Source organism: Anopheles moucheti, chromosome 3 (genome assembly GCF_943734755.1).
Source record: "Anopheles moucheti chromosome 3, idAnoMoucSN_F20_07, whole genome shotgun sequence".
In the NCBI taxonomy this organism is placed as follows: domain Eukaryota; kingdom Metazoa; phylum Arthropoda; class Insecta; order Diptera; family Culicidae; genus Anopheles; species Anopheles moucheti.
This window is the reverse complement of record NC_069141.1, coordinates 1,812,575-1,837,957: the sequence shown is the minus strand read 5'-3', so window position 1 is coordinate 1,837,957 and position 25,383 is coordinate 1,812,575. Positions and strand designations below refer to the sequence as shown.

The following is a 25,383-nucleotide window of genomic DNA, read 5'->3' as shown; positions in this document are numbered from 1 at the left end:
TATTCTTTCCTTCCGTCTGATGCAACGAAAGCACGAATAGCAGGCGCCCAATTTCTGCGAATGATCAAGCAATTCTAGGTGCAGCCGGAATGCAGACTGTTCGGTGCGTTTACCGAATGCGATTGCCTGTTACAAAGTTGCAACAAGTGCCACAAGAAACCGGTAGTATTATTTATTGCAAGCGGCTTTGTAGTGTATCGTTGATTTAAGAGCTCCTGGCGTTGGAATGCAGTAAATTTTAATTTGATTATAACAGGGACACCTCTCGGTGGTAAATTTCTACCCAACTGCCCATACACACCCTTACCCGATGTCACATGCAGAATTAAACACAATTCAAATGGTACAAAATTAGGACATTTGTGTGATGTGCTTTAATCTACAGTTCCAGTGAAACAAAAGTGGCCGGAGTGTGCAAACACTGTTTGTACACGATAACACCGAGCGTCAAGACAGCTGTAGCCCTTCAAGCCCGGCCGTGTAGATTTGCTGTTGCAACCGATAAGATAAACGGATGCCGGAGTCTTCCGAAGTAACCTGCCGTGTGGCGATTGAGGGTAGTGCAGCCATAGCGATACCGGACAGCAATTGGCGGTAGGCACAAAAGGTTTCGTTGACCAGTGCAGACATCGCACACCTGATAAGATACGTTTCGGACCTTAAACGTTTCTACTTTCAAGTTTAATGATTCTGAACTGGGTCTAGGCTGTGGACCGTGTTTTGTGAACATAGCGCCTGAGGTCAGTTGCGTTGGATGCGATTGAAGCCTTTGCAATCAGAATACGTTTGTCCAGAGTACCAACCACAGAGTACTCCGGCACATCAGGTACATGTATCTATCAGCCTGGATCGCCCATTTTGTACACGAAGCCCATCTGAATCACTGCAGTTCGCCAGTAGCGGAAGCGCGTGACGAATCGGTTTCGCGTGATGGAACAATTTTCAATGTACTGCTCCGATGGTGGCGTGTCGCAATACCCAACGATATAACTCAATGTCACCAGAGCGTTGTACATGTTTGCAGCTATTCGTGTAATTGTGTCGTTCTGAAGGAAAAAAGAACTCGGAAAAAAACTCGGTTGTTGCGGATATGCTAACTAAAAATCATCATTAATCAATACAGTGGAAGAGATACAAGCGTAGAGACAAAGAGTTGTAAAATTCCACAACAACGCTCTGGACTTCCTATGCGCCAATCTCGCTTGATGATCATTTCAGTAATAACCGAGCTCAAATCGTCAGGTGGTCATCTAAGCTACACTGCTAAGCCACTCATTATCAGAAAAGGCTTCTTGTGGGGGTATTAAAAATAGCTCCGTGCAAACCTTTTCCTCACACAGATCCTCACACAAAACACGCTTATCACTTATTAGCCTGCAAAACGATGTACGAGATGTGACAGCACTGAAACAAGTCGTATCGACGCTTTCAAAAACAAACGCCCCGGCAGCTCAGGTGAGAGTCAACGTAGCGGCCTCTGGCACCGAGATACCTTAACGTGGTTTGTAGTTGTCCCACAGAATTGCGATAACTCGCGCCTATGTTTTGTGTCACTTATGAGAAGCGTCACCGCCGTCGTTGCCCACAGGCATCTTCGCTTCTCATTGATAAACAAACCCACGGTGTTACGTGTGGTCGTGTGCGGTGTGCTCTCAATCTTTTTAAGATAGTGCCACTTGTTGCGCACGGTTGTGGAGACTGCACGTGGCCAAATAAATGCTCGCCTACCATCGTACTAGAACATCGCGCCATTCGTATTCTGAGGTTCGGCGTCCATGTCGGAATAGTTGGCCGTGTCGTTCTGTGTTTGTCTGGTATCACGCACTGAAAATGGCTTCCCGTTTTGTTGTTGATGTGCGGTTGCCGGAAGTAAAGCAGGTTGGAAGAAGGCATGGGATAAGATGAGAGTCGTTGATAGGTGTACCGGCGGTACGCATCAATATCAATTTATTTAATTGCGCCCGTGTAGCGTTACATTTCGATTGTACATCCCAATCGATGAAACGATCAGGACATAATAATGTTTTTTTATCGTGTTCATATTTTTGGAAAAATGAACTTCAAGTAACAGTTGACTAATAGGGGCCAGGGGGAGAATTGATAAAGTTCCCAATGACAGTAGGTTTCGAAAATGTTCTATCAAGTAATAAAACTCGATCCCGAATGATGGTGTATTTTCGCCTTCAATTATGTGCGCGTTCTTCAACCCCACAATATCCAGGATCCTCAGAATGAGCAACACCAATTCAACAGAAAAACAACCAACCGGTATCAATATCTGACAAAAAAAAACAAGCTTAATAAAAGCAAAACCCCTGCATAAGTAACTTTATTCGATGACAGAGACTGGCAGCGCAACATTCAATTACGGAACGGGAACGTTTTAGAACCCAAAAACCTCCGCCCCGGGGGGAAATCGAATATCGTTCCTTTGAGCCCGGCGCAGTACGTGCGATGAAGTTCTCTGCTGTCATGTGAAATACGACACCTGAAGAAAGTGACGTGTGATGATGTAGCACTGGGTAGAAAGGTACGCGGCAGAGCCATTTCCGTACACGAATCATAACGCTCCCAATAGCGGAAACAGTCCTCGCGTCGACTTTGTCCTTATTTTTTGTGTTTCGTTATGCCGCTATACAGTTCCATCGATCGAACTTGTCGAGGCAATGTTTCCTATAACTGATATAAAAGAAACAGACAAATACGTCCATCTATACGGTTAATTCTCATTTGCTACAGCTATTCAGTTATGGTGAGCACCTATCACGTGTCCCACCAAAACTAGGCAAAGGTTTCAGGTGCTAATGTGTAGCACAAACATACTTGTCCCCAAGGTGAGCAGATGTTTTTGTTTTTGTCACTTTTGTCACGTCCACCAAAAAAAAAAAGAGCCCACAAATGGACATGGGACTCTTGAATGGATCGTAATAAACCTGTAAATTGCAGATTAACACACTCAATGAGTCATGAAAACGCTCATACCATTTCACAGTGGACGCAGTTTATACGAAAAGGGGGATAAAAACGGAATGTTATGAAATATTCATAGTTTTGTTCGTAGAATGGTTTTATATCATACCCAAACGAATGTTAAATATAATTTGTTCGTAAAATGTTACGTTAAAACCTGTTCATTTAATTTGTTACATTTCATGTTACATTTTGAAAAATTATTGTTTTGGGTTTTTTAATATATAAATATCTACTTGAATTCAAAACCAGTACGATTATCGACATAAAAAAAATAAATCATGTCTATCCCACTCTGTGTCCACTGTGCATTTGGTGGAAAAATTTAATTAACACTGCTTGTAAAATAAATTGAGTATGATTTATTGCGCACGGAGAAGTCATACTAAGCTCTTCACATACTTTTTTTTCACCAGCCAAACGACAGAATGACCTTCTAGAAAACGATAAAAGCAAAGAAAAGCAAAAATCCTCAGCGAGATTAAATGGCAAAAACAAAAATCTTCCTTTAAATGCTCTTTACATAAGACTGCTAGCATCTAAACCCCATGCTTTAGCGCATCCATTTCCCTTGTCACCGAAGATAATAATCTGTCATCATAGGACGGCCTCCACCCGGGCCACCCTGCTATATTGTTAAGGTCGAGATAAACACACCACCCTCCTTCAAGACCCCTGCCCATCTCCAGAAGCTCTACCGCCCACACTAAACGTGGCCCTTGAGAAAAATGGCGCTTTTCACCCCGTGAATAACGATAGCGCATACAGAGGGAGTCGTACTTTATCCGCAAACCAACCGAGCACCGAGTCGGATAAAAACAAAACAAAACTGGCTCCACTCGAGTACGAAATATTGGGCCGAGGGACGTAAGCGAAGGTCAGTCACATCATCCCCCATTTGCGCCGACGTTGCAACGGGAATTAAAAACGCAAAACCATGCCGGCCGGCACGTTGACATTTGCATGTTGAGGATATTACCAGGGAAACATCGTTTTCAGCTGCAGCTTGCACCATCATTCCATGGTTGCATTTCGCTTTTGTGCATCCTGGTTGTGGGTGTGGGGTTGATGTTTACCAAGCGTAATGGATTTTTTTTCGAACAGCTTTGAATCTTTTCCCTCATCAGGCTGGGATTTTAATAGCAAACAGCTTGGTAAGTCGTCGAGAATTTTTTCAAACCCCAAAGATTACACAGGTGCAAACGACTGACGAGGTTGATGACGATGACGCTGACTGCTCTAGATTTTGTGAAACCCGGCGAGTGATCACGTTTTTTTTGTGTGTAATGCTCCTGCTTGCGTTCAATTACCATCGGGATGATAATTGGTCCGAGAGTGATGCTCTGATGTCTCTTTCTGACGAGTTCTCGTTTAGAATTCACCCAGCACCCAGCAGAGTTGGCTCGCCGGTCATTGACGCCAGCAAGGAGCAGTGTCGGTTTAACGAGCATGTAGTGATCGGACGCCACAACATGGCGGATTCACAGGTGGCACAGGCATTGCTATGTGGAGTGTTGCTGCAGTTAATTAACAGTAGTCCTCGATGGTTGATAGCTAACGGTAGTCATGTTTTTAGCGATAGCGATCCTCTAAGTGTTCGAAAAATGAAAAACGGTTTCGGTGCCTGGCGTGTCATAACAATCAAGATGGAGATGGGAACTCGAACCACCAAAAACAACCAATCTCCAAGCCAACGCAATCTGCACACAGCATCCACTTCCGGTTGTTTGGAGGGTGATGATATTCGTCGCGCTTCGTGGAACCGGTCGGCCATTATCACGCAATCGTTCAAAGCCCTCGGTTACACTACATTACATGCATGGATGGCACAATTATCAATGACATGACGTGTGTCGGTGACACACGGCCAGGTTAGAGGTGGTGATGAGAAATTCGTTCCGAACCTACTTGGTTTATTCCGATCCATTCCGTTCCGTCTTGCAAAGATTACCGTGTTGGATCAAAGAACGGACACTTATGGTATCTTTGGCATATATTATAATGTAATAAATATAAATTAAATTGGTCATACCTCACACCGCACCTCACTCTGTCAAACCTTCTTATTTGAGAAATGAATGAGAATTTCCTAGAAAACAACTCGAAATTTGTTGAGAATTTGCTAGAAACAACTCGAACCCTTTTTTAAACCAAAAGCTATATAACTTATACTAATATGTTCAATGATGGTGTCAAAGTTTTTGACACAACCTGCCCATTTAGAGGATCAGAGTTCAGAACGAATGACGTAAGAGGGCGCCACCATCAGTGCAAATAAAAATGGGTTGCATTTCGAGGATCGGGCCCTATTCCTGTTGCAGACGAGTAAAAGACCAGTAATAAATTTTGAACGTCTCTCACCGTCTCTCGCCTGTTCAAAATTTTACTGGAAGAATCCGAAAGTTTGCAACACTTGCAAGTTTCATAAATATGTAAAAATCATATCATGCAGGAGTATTTTTTTCTTGAAACTTGATTAACCGAATCTACTAGACCCGATGTGTTTTTTAAATAAAAGATGTTGTGTCCAAAAAAACGGAACATTCCCATCACTAGTTAGAGGAAGGATTGGGTAAAGGGTTTACTACCCATGCGTGCAGTATTTAGATGGCGCGTTGTTAGTAATCAACAGCATACGAAAAACAAAACAAAAGAGACAAATCAAATCCAATCACCACAAGTGTCAGTGGTTCGTGCAAAAAACGAGTCTTAGTTTTGATTTTCGGAACACGCTAAAACAAAAAAAAAACGGGAATCATTCTGCACGAACTCCATTATTCTTATGTCTTCCCTCGGTGGTATCCGTAAACCATTGAAGAAACCACAAAATCTCAACAAACCGTTCCACGCTCCGTTCCCGTGCCCTGTTTGTGTAGTGTTTCCGACCGAAAAACCCTTCTCGCGGTAAATTCCCGGCTGACATTCTTCAAAAGACACTGCGCTCACTACCCCACGAAGTTGAGAGCTCGGGGCTCGTTAATTTATGGCTTCCTTCGGTGGCCCCTGGCCCATTGGAACAAGGGCAAACCACGAAACGTCACCACCAGCGCACCCGGATCCCCGTCGGACGTACGTCATCTATCGAGTTTGCTGTTTTGTGGTATATCTTTTCCAGGTTTCGCTAAGCTGTCGACTCCGCCGGTCTTGTGTGTGTGTGTGCGAGTGCTCCACCGCTGTCGCATCTTATCAGTCTGCCAGTCGCGAACATAAGTCTACGTTTGTTGGTTTTATTTTGCTCTGCTTCAAAACAACAGTAACGGCGAAAAAAAAAGAAAAACAATTGCCCATTTTTGCCATTAAAGTGTGTGTCGTTTAAATAGACAGTTCCTGGGGCTAGAGCGCTGTATTGCGCGCGGCACTCGTCCTACAGCACTACCTCGCAAAGCACGCGTAGCCGCTGCCCAGCGTTTATGGTTCTGAACGCATTTTAAGGCAGCGATGGCGAAGCTGAAGCGAATAACAATGGAAAGTCATCGTCGGTGCGCTGATCGTCGGTCGGCCGAATGGTGGAACTTTGTTGAGGAATGGAAGAAGATACTCCCTTTAGAACCGGTAGCGGTGTCAAATCGGCGGCCAGTACAGCCCCAGGGACGGGGGGAAAGGGTAACAGGGCAGCACCGATGGAGAAGCGGTAATGATTATGATGATGATGGCGGTGACGTTGTTTGTTATTATTGCTGCTTCCAACCTTTCCGGCTGTCGTTTATTTACCAGCGGACAGTAATTCACGTTCCACCGCTTCAGTCCAAAATACATAAGCGCATACCATAATGGCGTGTGTACGCGTGGTTATGTGTGTGTGTGTGTGTGTAAAGTTGAAGAACAGCTTATGCAAAGAAGCGCAACGGTTTTGTCGTCAACATTCTGCGACCAATTCGCAGGTTCGAGTGTCCACATCGACTGTAAGCTCCAGCACATCAGCCTCTAGGAACTGGTCGAGTACTCACCCCGCCCTGGACACGGACGTGTAGAGCTGTGGAATAAGTTCGCGGAAGCTATGCCATGACCATCTGCTTAGAACCAGTAAATCAGGCAACCATGTAGAATGGCAAGAACTCATAGAATATCGTCTAGACCAGTCTAGTTGTCCCTTGTACATTTCCCGCGAGTTCTCTCCCTGTTGTGTCCTTCAAGAAAAAATCCCCCCCTTCGTAATGTTGGCAAATTGAAACCCCTTGGGTGAATCTAAACATCGTTTGCGGTTCACCCGGCAGGGTGTGCTTAGTGTCTTCCATCAACGACGTCAATTGTCGTCAGACGTTTTGTTGGAGCACATTATACCCGTTTTCCATAATAATCAACCACAGCTGTAATGCGAAGTGTGCGCAATACGGAACACTGTGGCGTACTGCCACTGAGTGAGGCGACAAGCAACAAAAACCCCCCGAATATCCCAGCGGAAAGGTAACGGAACCCTTGCACTTTCTGTTTCTGTGGTGCTTGTCTTGCGCTGCGTGACCCTTGAACTGCACGTGCATTTATAAGCGCTCGGCGGAAGAAGCACGCAAAAGAACAGACCGCCATTGGCCGATAATCGATAGAACGCAACGAAGGCGGCGGTTCTGTTTCACACCGGCAATGGGACGGAGGAAATAAGGTCATCGATTGGTCGATCGGACCGGATTATCAATTGACGGCGATTGACTGGCCACGGCCGAGTGGGGGACGGCACCCAGCGCGACGGAGCTCTACTCGGCCTATTGATTTAACTACATAATCGAGCGAGTTTTCCTGGGTTGGAGAGTCAAGTATAACCCAGTGGTAGATTAAACCACACGGAGGTTGCATTAGAACTAGGCTGGCAGTCTGATTGTGCTGCCAGTGCATAGTAACCGTTGACCTCATTCCACAGTTTGGTCGGTAGTTTAAAGTTGGACGAGGTTGGGCACGGAAGTTCTTCACCAGCCAACTTCAAGTCTTCCAGAGTGAAATCTCGTACTCGTGTGGAGCGGCGAGACGTCCAGCTAATCCCACCATCGAATACTTTGTGTCGTTGCCGTGGTCTGATGCAACTCTTCCCCCCTTCCCTTTCCTTCTTTCCCCCGTCGTCCAGTTCCTTGCCTGCGCAATAACGCTAATAAAACATGAAGGCAATTTAATTCCCGTGGGGAGTGAAAAAGAAATTTCCCCACCTAACGACTCGAGGACAACACTATAACGGTGACGATGACGATGATGATGATGGCAATTGAATTATTAATTTGAAAATTATTCAATTGGATTTATTGTTTTCGATGGGCAACATGCGATACTGTTTGCGTTTGGGACATTGGAGAAGTTTTAAATGTGTACCACGCTGCACGGCAATCTCTCAATCGATCGTGGTTGATTTTTTACCTGCCAAAACGGCCACAACCGCAAACATAATTGTGACTTACCTGACACACATTTCCTTGCCACCAGGGAAATTTCGACACCGTTCGCTGCGAGAACGCATATGTTCGAACACGTGTTCGATTTTCCACTTATGTGTCCTGTGTATTTGTGTATTGCCCTGTGTAAGGCCCCGTGTGTGGCTTTCGATATCGAAGCGGAAAAATAAAATAAAGTTAAAGATATAAATTTCAACTTACGTTGCCCCACTCGGGATGCATTCCCTCCCCCTTGGGAAAGATGCTCTCCAGTGCGGATGTCCTGGGTGGTTATTGTTTGTGACCCCTACTCTCCAGAAAGTCCATATTCGCCAACCTATTGGTACACGGTAGAATGTAACGAACGCCGAAACAGACACCGATTACATTACGAACCCGTCCTTCTGCACCGAAAAATGTTTATCGCCCACTTGTGGGTGAAAGAATCGATCGCCGTGGAACTGGTGGGCCATCGACTGTAGCAATGTTCCCGGTGCTTTACGGTGCTTAATGAAAATTAATAGCTCTTCCCTGGAGCGGGGAGAACGCTGGGCAAGGTGTCCCTGGCGTGGAACCCGTGGATTCTAGCCCACAGGTACGACGAACTTTTCCCGCTTTACGCAATGCTTTGGTCACACCAACCATTGTCGGGGTAAGGTTGGGTTCTTTCGATGGAAATATGGATATTTTCTTAGCGACTGCCGCCACCTAACCATCGAGATGGACGGGTATGGTCGTATGTCATCGCGACCCAGCATACCGGCGTCACTTAAAGCAATCGGTATTCATTAATTGAACGACTTAATCAATTAGCGCTAGCGAAAGTATATCGAACCCGTCTGTTCGAGGTGGGTGGGATGGAGGGGCTTCTTTCCACCCGAGAAACAATTTATTCCGTCACACATTTTGCAAGTAAACGGACCTGTTTGGCTACTCTTGAGGTGAGTAGCCACATCGAACCCTGTATGTTTGTCAGCGTCACAAACATTATGGCTCTGCAATAACTTGGAGTGACAAATCATGGGAATAACAAGGGGCACTAGCTGTCACTCAAAACCTTTACCTAATTTCCCACAAATTACCAAACACCAACATCTGCGCGGTCTCTAGTGAAGAACGTATTAGCTAGCTGCATCCATGCAGCACACCTACTTCATCTCACGGCATGAACCCGGAGAAAGGTGATTTATGAGCGTCACCGCGTCACATCGTGACCTCCACACATGTTTTACCATGACAGGGTGAGTTGACCTCGCTGGGAGCGTGCGTTATGCAATGTGGAGGAGGGGCTTTCTGTGGAGTTAGAGGTGTAATTAAATGGAATGTTAGTTCCTCGATCGGCATCCCAAAGTTGTGCTGCTGAAGTTGTGCGAGCAGGGGGCCTTATGTACACTTTGGAACATATGTTCGTAAAAGTGAAACTAAAAGTGACACTTCCAACCCAATATTTTTAATGGAAAAAGATTCTCATAACTCAATCAATAACTACCAAGTTCATACTTCCGAGTTGCTAAATACTATAAATCGTTTTAATAGAACATTTTGCCCCCCTGTACTTTAAAACTTGTAAGCTATCCCTCGTTTATGCATTGGTCAGTTTTATTTCTCCCAAGCAATGTCCTTTTTCAATTTGCTGCATTATTGAAAAAGTAATTCAAGAACATCACTTAAAATAAGTTTCGACAAATTGTCTTAACACGTTTGGTACTTCCATCAACCACTATCAGATGTGACAATTTGTGTTAAAATCATCATCATTCGTATTGCACCACAACTTCCATTACGATGTGATAAAAGTTTGGTACTTGAAGGAAACTTTTTACACGCGCTACACTTTCAATTTCAACTTCACCCAACAAACGTTTCCTCTTTATCCAAATCCTTTTGATGGCGAAACTGCGACGGCTAATGGACGAAGGAATGGACGTTTTGTTTGGAAATTCTTCACCTTTCAAATAATAACAAACCCCGGCTCGTTACATTCCACCGGACAAAAGCGTTCCTTGATATGGGCACTGCGTATCTATCACGCCTGGTTGATTGCTCAAGCGAATGCATTAATTTAATGATGGTAGCAAGTGACACACGTGCCCATCCAGAGTCGCGTGTTGCAGGGTTTTTTCCCCCCTTGATGCTTGCTGCCGGAATTGGACCAACTGTTGTGTTGCGTTGAAAAGATAGCTGCCTGTCTAATATTTATCCATGTGAGTGCAGTTACTTTGTGTATAGATCATGCAAATTATGTTAAGCAATTAACTCAATTAAAATACACGTTTCTGGTTCACTTTGATTGGGGTGCTTCAGGGAGGTCTTCTACAGCTCGCAAAGTGAACTAGTGCGTCAAGTCACTCTTCAATCACTGCACTCAAATTTCTGCCCTCAGGAGTACAATCGGAGTAACGGAATTAATTCCAGGTTAATTAACAAATCTCCGCTAAGTGAAGTGCACGTTGGCAGGCGCGCAATGTACGGGGTTAGTCGTTCCCTGCCCGATACCTGTCAATCGAACCAGTGAATCGTTTCGAGGCATCATTGACAGAATGCTCCAATTCTTGCACCGTGTAGAACGCCGTGTTTCACCACTTAACTACTCGGAAAAGTTGTTTGTCGTGTTTGCGCGGTACTCTTCTTCATTACAGAACGATCTGCCACATTATGCGCTTTGCCACGGACCCGTGGCTGGGGTGCCAGCAAAAGATTTGTGTGACAGATCGTGTGTCGAGTACAAACAAAATCAAACTAGATCATTTTCTTGTGCCGCATTCAGTTGTTTGCGCGTGTCATTATCATGCTCTGGTTGTGGCACTGAAGACTTCACGACGCGTGACGCAGTGAAAGAAAAGGTTCTTGGGAGACGAGTTATTTATCCATCGTAAACTGTTTTCAACCCTCAGCGTATTACGTGGCGACATATGGGTCGTGTAAACAAGTTTTTGTCTAGTTTAGATTGGATTGATTCAACATTTAAACAGACTAAACCTATGAATTCCCTAGACCAAAAACTACCAAATACCACGTGTAGGGATACCTTGACACACAGAGACCCTGGACGCAAGGTATCTGTAGCCTAGAGTTAGTATGCTTCCGGTTATTATGATGATGAAAATGCGATAAAAATTATGATTATTGAAGATCCCTTTATTGAGCCCATGTTTGATAGTACATTATTTCCAATTATGTGGAACTGCAGCTTCAACTTCCGTCCACCATTATGCGGATCACTTGTTTGTACGGTGGATTATGGTTTGTGGGACAAAAACAACTCACGTTTTATAGTGCACAATGAAGAGAAATTGATTGGAAAATAAACATGTGGTTTGATGTATCAATAAAACCCCTGCACTACTGCCATTGGTTGCACTGGGCACTGGTCCCGTTCGGTGCATCAAGGATGATCTGATGATCTTTTTCTTCTATTACACCCTTCCAAAGTAAGCTTTAAATCCCAAAGGCACACATATGTAGGATTGGAATAACAAACTCCCAGCACAATAGGGTAACTTGCTTAAGGAAAACACTCGCTCCGTAGTGCAGGATGACAAAACAACAATCGCTCTATCTTCCGTAGTATATAATGCAGTACACCTGCTCGTACACCTTCCACGGTTTGTAACAACACCGCGAGTGAAGTCCTTCCAATGTGCCCCACCGACGAATCAACCGTCATCGTTCCGAACCGATATTGGTCTTTAGGACGAAGCAAAAACACTGAATAATCCATCCGCTTTTCTAGTCTTTCGGTGCAGAACCTACGAACCTTGACAGGTCGACGTTGGAGTGGAGTGAGTGTGGACGCCAGAAAAAGGGATAGTAGCCGGTCGCATTCGCGTCGTTTCTTCCATTAGACGGCAGAGGCAAAGTTCATGGAGTTCGCTTATACAACGAAGTACGCAGCCCCGTCACTTCTTACGCCCGTCACTCGCGCACCAGTTACCGGCACCATTCCCAGCTGTCAGTACAATTTATTAAATTCAAAGAAATTATTGATTTCCTGCACCCATTACCAAGCGGAGTGGAGCGTCACTCATCCGGAAAGGGTTCCTCTACTACGTTCTGGCGCTATAGCTATAGCGTTCGGTACCATATCCGTCCATACTTCCCGATAGCGGATTGATCGAATTTTCCCTTTTTTTGAAATCATTTTTCTTTCACTGTGGTCTATCATGGTGAAACTGAATTCTGTTTTCCTGATTTTCGTCTTCCTTTTTCATACCACCTGGTGTCTCGCTAAAGCAAACGTAATATGTTTTCGTGTTTCTAAAGCCACGAATCCTTGTTTATTGCTACATCATGAAAGAACCAGCTTGGTGTGCTTAAAGACTGCTCCGCACACACAAAAATAGTATATGATTCGATTTTTAAAGCACGTAAGAAAATTGGAAACAGTAAATGTTCTGTACAAATATAGGTCACACCATTTCGCTCGAAAAATATTGTGCGTGACATCGTGCATCGGGAAGATAGCAAACGGGACTACAGCTCACGAAAAGCCCCTAATGCACTATTGCCGTTGCCGTGTGCTGCGAATATGTCCGCACCAGTTTTATCGTGCCTAAATCCACTGTCATCGCCCTCGAAACGAACAAAAGTTGCTGCTAGGCAACAACACCTACACCAGCTAACAAAGTTGATTTCAATACAGAATAACGAGGGTCTTAAAAAGGTCCTAATAAGGCGCAACTCTTGCAATGAATTACCCCTTAAACCATGCAATACGCATTACAGCATGTATTTATTTATTTGTTGAAATATTTTATGACAAATGCGCTATTATCGCACTCCTCTACGCCTTACTTAGTTTGAATTCCTAGGTTCATTTAGGATGTACTTATGCTCCGTTGGTGTTATTTTGTATAAAACTAATTAAATTTTAAATCATTTTGCATACATCTAGGGGCGTAAAATCCAAAAGGTGAAAATTTTAGGGAAATCATAAAATACGTCCTATTCACTAGCTTACAAAACAACACTTTTCATCCACTTGGCTTTAATATTTAGCTAACCGTTTAGTGGGTAGGATAGGGGAAAATTGCTGGATATTATTCCTCCACGAGGTGGCAATACAGCGTATACTTTTCGTATATTTATTTCTGATTTTAGACCTCGTCCGACGAAAGTGTGCACAATTTTCTTGCACAGTTTAGTCTACCACACACACATGGCATACGTTTCTTTGACTCTACCCGACGCTTTGCACGCTTTGCTCCATCGCCACGGAATGCCGACTATGCGCCGTCCTTTTTTCCCCCTAAAAACCCTTCAAACGTGCTTTTGGACATCAGAGCGCGTGTGGTATTTGTTGTGTCGTTTTTTTTTTCCTTTTACATCATTTTGTTTCATGCACATGCTTGAAAGGTTTCCTTATTCCCTTCAGCTCACACACACACGCGCGCACGCGGATACACTTAAACACACAGATATACGCCAGAAACTCAACAGTACCAACCTTCAGTCAAATGATAACAACCCTGTGTAGCCCTGTGTTCGAGTTCACTATTCCACCGGCACGAAAGTCATCACTTTTGCATGACATTTCGCTATGCCTCCTGCCAGTGTCGTATCCTTTTGCCGAGCCGTACTTTTCTAGCTCGTGCGCCCGCTACGACCTACTTCCACCAACCGGCGGGTTCTGAACGCTCAACTGTTACTCCTGCCGTGCCGTAAAGAACCCAAAAGTGTGTAGCGCTGGGAGTCATGTTTGAGCATTTTTCATCGAAATCGGAAATTAGCACTTCCGCTGCACGCGCAACCAGAACGTTCCGCAGCCTATTCACCTGAAGCGTAGGTTACTTCGTGAGCGTTTTTTTTTAACTCCTTCTTCACCGGCAATCTGTCATGTTCGACGTTTACGGCTGGCGCCATTGCGATATTGGTGGATTGGTCTTAAGTGAGGCCTTACGGCCGGTCACAAACACCCCGAGAAAAATGTATGTTAATATGCCATTTCCGCGATCGATTCGGGTGATAGTGTACTGGCGGGCAATGGATGAATTAGGCGCTGCGTTTTCACTCTCTCTCTCTCTGCAACGTCAGCAACGACTGATCATATTTAAAACATTTGCCGCACGCAATTGTTGCCATTCCATATAGAACATCTGGCTGGATTCTCTGATGCCCTTTGATCAATGTATACTACTTGCGTTTGTCAAAGGAACTAGGTATAAAGAGTTTGCATGTGCCGCTGGTTAACGGTTACTTTAAATAAACGTCACGTGCTTTTGCACTACATACGGTGGTCGTTACACTAGGTCAGTATGTAAAATTCATATTTGTGATTGGTCAATACTTTCTGTCAAATGAATATTGCAATTGGAACATACCCAATGATCAGCAAGGATTCATTAAACCCTATACAATTTGCCATTCGTTTGTGTCTTGGATTGGTACTGCTGAAGGTAGGCAATTTCTTTGTTAAAACTATTTATATTTGAAAATAAAAAATTATCAGGTGCTTAGTAATTACATAATGTTAGGCTAATTGATCGTATTGTAAAAAATATTATAAATTGATACTCTACTTAAAATTTACAATGCATTAACTTACAGTTTTTTAAATAAAAACAATAAAACACATCGTATTGAATCGCCAGATACTAAGGATTTTGCACAATTCACGAAACAGAGAAATTCCACCATAAAAAAGCGGAAACACTAATGGTTCCCGAACTGTAGTCATTCGCCGGTAAACAAAGAAACGAATGAAAATGAAAACCAAAAAAAACTCCATTATGATTGCTTTACTCGATTAGATTAGCCATCAATAGTGTAGCATAAAATTGCACCACTAGCACCGAACCCATGCACTATCGTTCTAATGAATTCCCATACTTTCTGGCACTGGTGACCCAAAGAAAATGGTGCTATGTTTCTGTGCGGAACAATAATCGCACCCAACCCATTGCCGGGCACCGGTGCGTTGGCTTCCCTTTCGTTCGGGAACGGACGGGTAATTATTCAAATATATGTCAAATCAATTATGATGAATAATTTACGGTGCAAAGGGTTGCTGCAGGGACCAGAAGAGGTAGCCTTCGCTTTCTGGGTTCCATACAGCACTGGGTACCATGGGTACGTAGCTGGTGGGTTTTTTCCAGCTGCTATTATCTGACTGGCACGGCATGCTTGCGGAGAGTTCGTGGCCATCCAGTGGAGACGAATGAAGGTTGTGGTCCCATTTTTAGTGGGTGGCTCCATTATTTCCGTGCAATGGGCTGTGGTAAGCTTCTGAAAGCCACGACAGATAGTAATGGACATTAGGCATATAGCGAGAACGTTTGTAACGGCTTATCGATTGGTTGGGATGAAATGAAAGCAAATGGCGCTAATGTGGAAAAAGTGAAAGCCTTTCCTTCCTGTCACCTTTTGCAACACTAGACAGGACTGTGTTATAAGATGGAGCCGCTTGTTTAACGCTGGCTGAATGTAGTTGCGAATAAAGCATAAATATTGCCTATTTTTCGTGTTGCAAATAAAGTTTTCTTATTTCTAATGCATTTTCCTTCTGCTTTTTGTCTCGCTTTCTTCACTAACAGAACCCTCACGGCGGTATCAGATGAATTGCTAGGCAAAGTGGCGTCTCCCGTACACCGACAATGGAACATCATGGTGGACTGTTTGCGGACATTTCGAACAGTTTCCCGGGCGCCAGCGGCCTGCCGAGCACGAATGTGAAGTACCACCTTCACAACCCTCCCCAGATCCCACCGCAACCCCCTCCGCCCCCGGTGCCACCCTTAGGGTCCTCTAGGCAGTATCATCAGTACCAACACCATCACCATTCCCAGCAGCAACACCAACAGCAGCAGCACCAGCCGCTGAACGTCCACCTGCAGAATTCGGCCCCATCGCAACAGACCACGGCACAGTCGGTTGTGGTAGGTGGGTACGGACAACCGGCGCCCGGCATCATACAGCAGAGTCATGTGATACAGCAGTCCCAACAGCAACCACAACAACAACACCATCAGCCTGAGCTCCAAACTTCAACAACAACCCAGCGGCAGCATCACCTGGAAACGCTTCATCAGCCGCTAGGTGCAGGTAACGGTGGAGCTGGTGGACTGTATCCGGACAGTAGCGCTGCCGGTCTTTTCGACGGCGCCACCTCCAACGCAACCGCATCACTCTGCATCAGCAGCAACAGCTCCGGGAGTGGAAGTAACGGTAGCAACGCGGCTGCCGCTACCAGCAACAGCAGTTACAACTCGAGCATTAGCAATAGCTCGCGTAAGTTCGAAACCAACACCGGTGACAGCATTACATACAACATCAACAACATCAACACCAACATTGTGAACAACATCAGCAGCGGTCAGGGAGCACCCCCGGCCATAGCGGCCATTACGAACGGTGGTGGTGACTTTCTCGCTGGCGTTACGGCCGCAACACAGTACGGTGCGGGAAGCGGTTCGGCGATTGCCGTGAACGGTGGTGGAACGGGAACAGCGGTTGGTGCGGGTGGTCTACAGCAAGGTGTCAGCAATCCGACCATCATTAACATTAGCAATAACAATCACAACATTATGGCCCCACCGTACCCGTACCATGGTCCACCTCAGTATCAGCCGAAGATGAGTGGCAGCGGTAGTGCTGCGTACAAGGAGATGAGCGGAAAGTACGGTGCAATTGGTGGAACGGGCAGCGGAACAGGCGGTACGACAGGTGGCTGGGCAGAGTACGCAACACACCACAATGAGGCAACGGTGATCGGGAACTTCGAGGCGAAGAATCCCAACAAGTACCATCACACAGCGTCCGGTGCGACGACGGCTGGGTCGCGCATGTCCGGTGGCCAGTATCGGTATGCCAATGCGACTGATTACGTATCCCAGCCGGTACCGCCCGGTTCGACGGGACACTATGTACCGTCACACACCGGTGGAGGTGGTGGCGCTGGTTATGGCCTGTACCATCCCGATGGTGTACAGGCGACACCGATTCAACAGTCACAGACCGCGGGTGCTCCGGGAGCACATGCGGGTTACGATGCCTATCCGCACATCGTGCGCAACAAGTACACCGGTTCGGGACCACCGCCGGGCATGCATCTGTCGAGTGGATCCCGCGTCGCTCCCACGCATGCCGATCTTATGTACAACGAACGATCTCAACGATACGTCAGTGGCTATGGCACCGGCAACACCTACATGCCCTCGAGTGCTGCTGGTGGTGCCGGCGGTGGAGGCAATGCAGCGGTAACAAACAGTGCCGGACATGCGGCATACTACACCCAGATGGGTCCAAGCAAGGGTATGATGAATCCGGGCATGGAATACTATGGTAATACCTACACCACCAAACAGTTGTCCAGCTCGCATCCACACCACACCCCTACCAATCCTTACATCCCACCGAATCGGATGGCTTACGCCAGTCAAACGAGCGCGGGTTATCATCCACACCCGTCCCATCCTGCCCATCATCATGTGCCACATCCGCACCATAAAAATGCCGTCGGGGGCTATGGGTATACGAGCGCAAATGGTTCCGTGTCGTCGTACGAAGATCCTTACCATCAGCGTTCCATGGGGGGACGAGTTCCACTGCCCCATCCATACACTACCGATCCGCACCATCACCAGAGCGCACCAGGGTCAACGCCCTACGGTGCCACTAGTGCTGGTAGCTACCACCATCAAGTGCAAGGTCCCATGGGATATCCGAACCCGAAATTGACATTTAGCAAAAACATGAACGATTTCTACACACCGAATGTGACGTCGAGTAACGTTGGCCAACATTATGCTGGTGCTCATCCGGGGTCGATGCAATCGGCCGGTCTTGGACACACGGGACATTACGGTATGAAGTATTCTTCACAACCAATAGGACCACAGCAGAAACATGCCGGTGGAGCAACGACGTTAGGACCAGGTGGTGTTCCCACGTCCTTAGGACAGCAGACTAGGAAAGCGTCCAGTTGCTTCTACGACACACCAAGCCCCGTAATCGATATTAACCATCCCCTGATCGATCTAGAAGAGCAGATCAACAGTGTGAAGATCCTCAAGGGTGGCCCCTCAACGATGGGTGCTGTACCGGGATCGATGTACGATACGAACCATGCGCTCAATTACGACTGTCAGCAGATGTATCTCAAGAACCGGTACATGCATTCCAAACCGGTACCGTCGGTTCCGCACAGCAACACCAATCCCATCGGATATGGAGGTGCCCAACCGATCTCCGCCGGTGAACATTCTCACCAACGCCATCAACTTCATCACCACCCACATCCAGAAGCTGTTGGGGCTTATGGTGGCTATGCCACAATGGAAGATCTCGGACTGGGACCGCGCAGCTTCGCATTGGATGAAAATCTCAAGGATAAGAGCTTGCGCGATTACCTCACGAGCTGGAGCGAGATGGAAGAGGAAGACTCTTCTGGCGCGAAAGCATCCAAGGAGGCCAACAACAACTTGGTTGCACATCAGAACTACGAGTCGTGCAAGTACATGGGTCAACTTCAACCGTCACTGGACACAACGCCGACAGCGACGGAGGAAGTACCAGTGACACCGCAGCCGGTAGTTACCGAGAACGCACCAGTAAAAGGTAGTCCTGCGCTAACACCGGAAGCTATAACAACACATTCTTCGCCTTCACCACCATTAGCTGCACCTGCTTCGGCAGCGGCACCGGTAACCGGTCACACTGGGGTAATAGTGGCGAATGTACAAAGCAACGGTAACCTTCCCGATATTCTGGTAGACATTGAGAAGCCACCGAAAGCGGAAGAAACCGGTAAAGATGGTGAAAAGTTGTACATCCTCGAGACGTACGATGTGCCGCAGAGCGAGCTTAACAAGTACAAGCATCTGAGCGTTATCAACGAGTTGCCGAAGAATGTCGTTCCTATCAACGATAGTGCCGATTCGCTCAAGTTCCTCGAAGAGATCGAATCCAACCGTGAGAAGTACTACCAAACGGAGCTCGAGTCGGAGGTGGTGTATGAGGAGAAGGAAAAGGAGAAAGAAAAAGAACAGGAAGTGATGGAAGAGGGCAAAGCCGTGGTAGATGAGGAAAACGCTGTGACTGAGCAAACATCAGTCATTCAGCAGCCAAAGCACGAGAACGATGTGCAGCGAACGGAAAAAGTTCACACCGGTGACGATCTTCGGAGTGAAGATGATGAGCAGAAGGAAGAACAGTGCGAAAGATCACCCGATTGTAAACCTGAAGATTTGTCCCAACCCAAGGATAACAAGGAGGTAAAACAAGATCTCGAAACGTTGGACCATAAGGAAGATATCAGCCATGACGTTCGAAATGTTTCGGACGCAACTGAGGTTAAGTGTGAGGCTATTGCAAAAGACTCGTCATCCGCTGAAGAGGAGGCATCCTTTAAGGTGCCTCGCTGTTTCCCAAAGTACCGGAAACGGCGCTTCTACGACTATGATATGCCCCGGTTTCCGAAGAAGGCGCGTCGCTCCAGCATAGAAGAGTTTATCAATTGTGATATACCGAAATTCAAAGTACAAACTATCAAACGTAGCCCGAAAAGTCTGCTAAGTTTGCTGGTGGACACGCTCAACTCGAAACCGTTCCGTCGTTGGGCCAAGCAGGATCTTGCCAAACGGCAAGCGTTAGTGCAACAAAGTGAGCGTGGGGATGTGATGGAGGAAATGACCCATACGATTGAAGAATCAATAGTGGAGGAACATGTTGAGTTGGAAACGATGGCCATACCGTCCGAACAGGAGGAAACGGAAAGACAAACAGTGCTGATGGTGTCTTCCGTTCCTTCTTTGAGGGATTTATGTTACGAGCGAATAGAATCGTTGGAGCTTTTCCGCCAGCCAGCTACACTAAAGGAGCTATGTGAGCGGGTTATCCGGGAGAGCAAACATCTTTACATCATAGAGGAAATGAAGAGCGAACCGCCCAGATTGCAAGATCTCTGCAAAGCCGTCCTCAGTGAGGCGAATATCTTCATCGACGTTACCACGAACGAGGTGTGCATCATTGATGATGATGGCGAAGATGAGGGCTGCGAGATGGTTCCTTCCGATTCGACCACATCGAACGCCGGTCGTGTATATATCGTCGAGGAGGATCGTGGCTCAATAGCGGATCTCCTGTGTGAAAACATTCAGCTACAGAAGGAAGATCTCGTCGTCGTCCGGCAAGACATTGGTGAAGGGTGTGAAGATCATGAGATCTTTATGGCTGATTTCGCTGCACAGTCAGAACCAATACTGGCGGCAGAAAGCGAAAGTGACATCTTTAGCCGGGTAGAGCAAGAGATCGAAAAGATGATGCACACAAGTTCGTCGGAGGACGAAGCAGAGGTTCCGGTGAAGGATTCGGAGCTGTTTGCGTTTGCGGAAGATGTGGAGTGTGTACAATATGAAGAAGTTATACCGGTGCACGTGGAAGAGCAAAGCCTGAAGGAGGGTGTGTTGAAGGCACTTCGGGCAAAGTACGCGTCGCGAGGTGTGGGCCAGAGGAGACTTCATCAGCGATTGGTGCGCAAGTATGTCGTCTATCAACGATACATAGAGACCCGAGCTGGGGTGCTACCGCGTAGTTCCGTTCGATGGAGAAAGATAGTGAACACTAGGAATACATTCAACGAAGCGGAATTGATGAAACCGGTGCAGCACGATGAGGAAAGCAACTGCTCGAATAGTTCGAGCAGTTCCGGTAGCAGCAGCAGTCGTTCGTCAAGTTCATCTCGTAGCAGTCACTCGTCGCGCTCTTCGTCGTCTAGCTCGTCGTCGTCGTCTAGCAGCAGTAGTAGCAGTAGCAGCAGCAGCAGCAGCAGCGATATGGAAGACGAAGAGGAAACGGTCAAACTTGTGGCAGCGGTGGAATTTACACCTGAGGAGCTTTCGTGTGCCAGTATAACGCTGGGCGAGGCAAACAATAATACTATCGAGCTCGCAAATTCGGCCATGCCCCGAGTGCAGCAGAAGGAAATGGTTTCACAGCCCACGATGAAGGACGATGAATCTCAACCCGATCATGTGAAGGCTGATTCTGAAATCGGTAATAGCCCGGTCCGGTGTGATGACAATAGTGTGAGTAGCTGTAGCAGTAGTAGTAACGGAAAAGGTAGTCCTGGAAGTCAAAACACCCGAGCCAGCAGTCCATACACTAGCAGTAGTAGTGGTAAAAGCAACAGTAGAAGTCCCACCAGTTTCATCGAACAACGTAACGCTGCAAAAGTCACTTACACCACCGAGCGACCTCGCTCGGTAATTGTTTCACCACCAATTGCCAAAAAGAAGAAGAAGCTTTCGTTCGAAGAAAGTTTGCTCAACATCGATCAAATGTACCGGAAACCGGCAAGTCCTGCCCCAGCGGCTACGATACCTTCGCCAATACCACGTTCGGCCACAAGTCCCCAATCTGCCGCAACTCGTCCGAATGTGATCGTAAACGTGAACAATAAGCGTGAAGTTCCACGCAAGCTCATCATACCGTCGTACAAGATCTTCGATCAGACGGCGGACGAATCACGACCGGCTGTCAACGGACATCACCGGAAGGGATCGATAGATGCCGACGCTCCGACATTACTCGAGCTGAGCGGTGAATTTAGCAAGCAAATCCAAAAGCGTAGAACGTCCATCAGTATCGCACCGGCGTACGGGCGCTCCATCTCCACGTCCGAGGGCGATCGACGAACACGCGGCCTGGAGCGTCGGAAAGCCGCTCTAGTTAGGCGTCGGAGCTGCTGTTGCTCACCGCTGCGATCACCCCCGAGCTCACCGCTAGTGTTACCCGTGTGCATCAAGTCTTCGCCGGTGATGGTTCAGCTTAATGCACCGGTGCCATACGTGCGCCTGGAGCGAAACGATTACGTGGAAAAGCTGGCGGAGAACTATCGTCGACAGGCACAGCAACACCCAAGGTCGTCATAGGTTCGTGCCAGCCAAAATAGCCAAACAGCAGACGGAGGTTAAACAGAGGATACATCCGTGGCTGGGCCTTTTTAAAACCATTCTCAGTGTTTGAACCGGGGGAAAAATTGTGCAAAACTGCTCCTTATTTAATCGACAGTCGATTATGTTTCGGGTACGAGTGTTCTAGCGCTGCACTAATTGAATTTACACTCACACAAGGTAAAACTGTTGAGCTCATGTTTAGTGAGTACATCGATTGTACAATTTTAATTGCATTCCCAAGCTTTAGAAGCATTCCTTGCTGCGGCAAAATGGTAGGCTAGTACTATTCACCTTAATGCATTCTTTCGTTGAGGATATAGCTTCTACGAGTTTATATACGCGAGTCCACATATAAGTCACAAATAATGCACCCCAAATAATGCGCTTTAGTTGCAAGTCAAGTCTATTGCTACCAACCGGCACAGATAACTTAAAAGTATGTTTTTACGCTCTTCTGCTGAAAAAAGAATTTTTCATTGCAAGCACGTACTTAAAAAACAATGCCCACAAAGAAGCGGGGCGATACGATAAATGTTTAGTTTCTGCTATTTGTTGCTATGAAACAATTTAGCTTTTATTAATATTACATTTTGGTTGTTATAAAATCGTAAAATCACAACGAGTGTAGTTTTATTCGCACAACTGCAAAATCATGATTTGCTATTGTTATGGCTAGCTAAAACGTTTGCTATAAACGGGCGTGAAAAAGTTTTTATAGCACGCTGGGGTTGAGGTATTATGACGAAGCTTTTATCAAAAGCTGCGGCACTAAAGCTATAGTGTTTTGCGGTATGCACCAAATGCAATGCAGTAACTTTAAAAAATATACTTTTTTCTACTTCTGAGATGACTGCAGTTTCTAAGTTTTCCAAAAGAATATGGATAAAATTAAGCATTGTAAAAATTGCCAATTTTTGAGTCATCAACTATGGACCAGCACAGATCATTTGCAAAAAAAACATGAAAAGCTGGTAAAACAAATTAATTAGTAAATTTGACAGAATCGTTAACCGTTTTAGTATTTTGCCGACTAAACCTTTCTCGACTAAACCTTTCTAAAGAACTTGAATTTGCTTTAAATAGATGGACAATTTTCTGTATTTTTGTTACATGAACGTATTAACTGTTTGTTCCGTGGTTGCTTGCTCTATTGCATAAGGTTTAAATGGGTGGATACAAATACGTTAGAATAATTGTCGTTTGTTCAATGGTAAATCATTAATTGCTGGTTATCATTATCATCAAAACGTTTTTTACACGAACGCTACGAATGATGCGATTTAATACTATCACTCATCTAGTCAAGTGTTGTTGTTGCATTCATGTTTGGATGGTTTGGGGTTATTTTAAGCGGTACGAGTAAAAGAAAAACATGGAAGGAAGAATTTTCGTCCCTTTTAGTGATCCCTATAGGTAGTGGATAAGTTTTACGACAAACAACAAACGACAAAAAAGTAACCACCTCTGTGTACCCACCTTTTCTTTTTCTAGGCACAGCGTGTAAAACACTAGGTGTAAATGATATATTGTGTTTGCGTGGGGCGTTGTGTGTGCGTGTTTAGTATATATTCCTGAAAGAGTAGCGTTTTTAATTGTATGATTTCCAAAACAAAACAGACCCCGCACTAGTAGCTGTTTACACACGTAAGGCTTTGTGGTATAGCATTATCAGTTTTTTGCTTGTTTGTTAGGTAGAGATAATTATGTTTCTGTTTTAAAAACAAAAGCATAAACAATAAAAAAGCAGACAACGCCAGCAAAAGATTTCACACTAACTAAGTGAAAAGAAACCAACCATAGAATGTTGGCAAGTAAAAATAAAGAATAGATAAGCATTTGAATACAACGCAAAATGGAACCAAAATGGAGTAGGTAAAAGATGTAAAACGAAAGCAAAACAAACCGTATAATGTATTGAAGAAGAAAAAATCACAAATAATTCAGTGCCTTCAGGTGACAGAATACAAAAGTGGCAGCCAAAGGACATATAATAACATATAACAAATAAAACAATACACATTATACCTAGTAACGCATAAAAGACAAACAATACATACCAAAAATCAACAAAAACAAAAAAACAAACACACAGAGATAATCAAGAATAGTGAGTAGCACATCTAGAAGAGTAGAGTATATTATTGAACTATTGAATGCATATAATTAAACTGACACGCCCGCAAAATGGCAGTGTATAGAGTGTAGCAAATGTTTTACGGTCACTCACGCACATATTGAAGTGTGTGTAGCGAAGCGAGCGAAGAAGTACGATTTACAACCGCATTTGATAAAGGACGATTTAAAGAAGGTGGAAATAAGAAAAACTTTAAAACAACATTACTTTAGGCATATTATTGTGTGAAGCTTTATCGCGCTAGAATGTAACTGAGTATTTAAAAAAACAATGGATCTTTACAATACGATGAAAACAAACTACGCAAAGCCCAATAAACATTCCTCTACACACCATACCATTCCTTTCTCTCAGCATCCTTTTGTCTCTATCCCACCTGGCGCGTAACGAGTAATTAAGCTAAACGGTGTTATTGTACGAAACACTTGCGTTGCTATTGTTTCTTCTCGCAATATTGCGAACAGCGTGAATGTGTGTGTGTCGGTGTAAATTATGTTTGCGTTTGGAACCGAAATAAAATGAGTTTAGTTGTTTTTGATTGTTAATTGAAAACTGGAAACTGAAACTACGTACCAGAACCAATCGTCAGCTTGACATCCGAAATGGAATAGTCCACCTCGCGGCGGGCTGTTGCTATCAGTCTAGAAAGAAACGAATAACATGACATTTAATTACTAAAGCCTTATCACTGACAAATTGGTCATCACACGAGCAAAGGAAGATGCCAAACACAATCGTCGTACAGGGAAGAATTGATTATTGAGCTTATTTGATTATTTTAACCAAGGCTATACATAAATTCCTTTTTATTGCACAAATAAAACGTTATTACGTTGCTTTATGGTATACATATTTTTTACTACATTTTACCCAAACTTAGATACTTCTTTTCGGTAAAAGCTTCTACTAGGCTTCCTATTGTCATCGCCATACAGTTTAAAGTCTTATCTGGTTCACCTTTGGTCTTACAGACGCACGCGTATTTACTAGCCTTTTGGCTGGTTTCTTGGTCGCTAGTTTCCGCTTTACTTTCTTT

The 25,383-nt window shown here is 45.3% G+C and overlaps 1 protein-coding gene across 2 annotated transcripts in view; it reads left to right on the top strand.

Moving 5' to 3' along the window:
* Positions 1-24,906, top strand: part of LOC128304980 (uncharacterized) — a 36,865-nt gene extending 11,959 nt beyond the window's left edge. For both annotated transcript variants that reach the window (XM_053042236.1, XM_053042235.1), the window contains exon 3: positions 15,854-24,906. In XM_053042236.1, coding sequence (XP_052898196.1) covers positions 15,914-22,189 — 6,276 coding nt within the window. In that variant the 5' untranslated portion in view covers positions 15,854-15,913 and the 3' untranslated portion in view covers positions 22,190-24,906. The remainder of the gene's footprint in view (positions 1-15,853) is intronic.
* Positions 24,907-25,383: the final 477 nt, after the last annotated feature.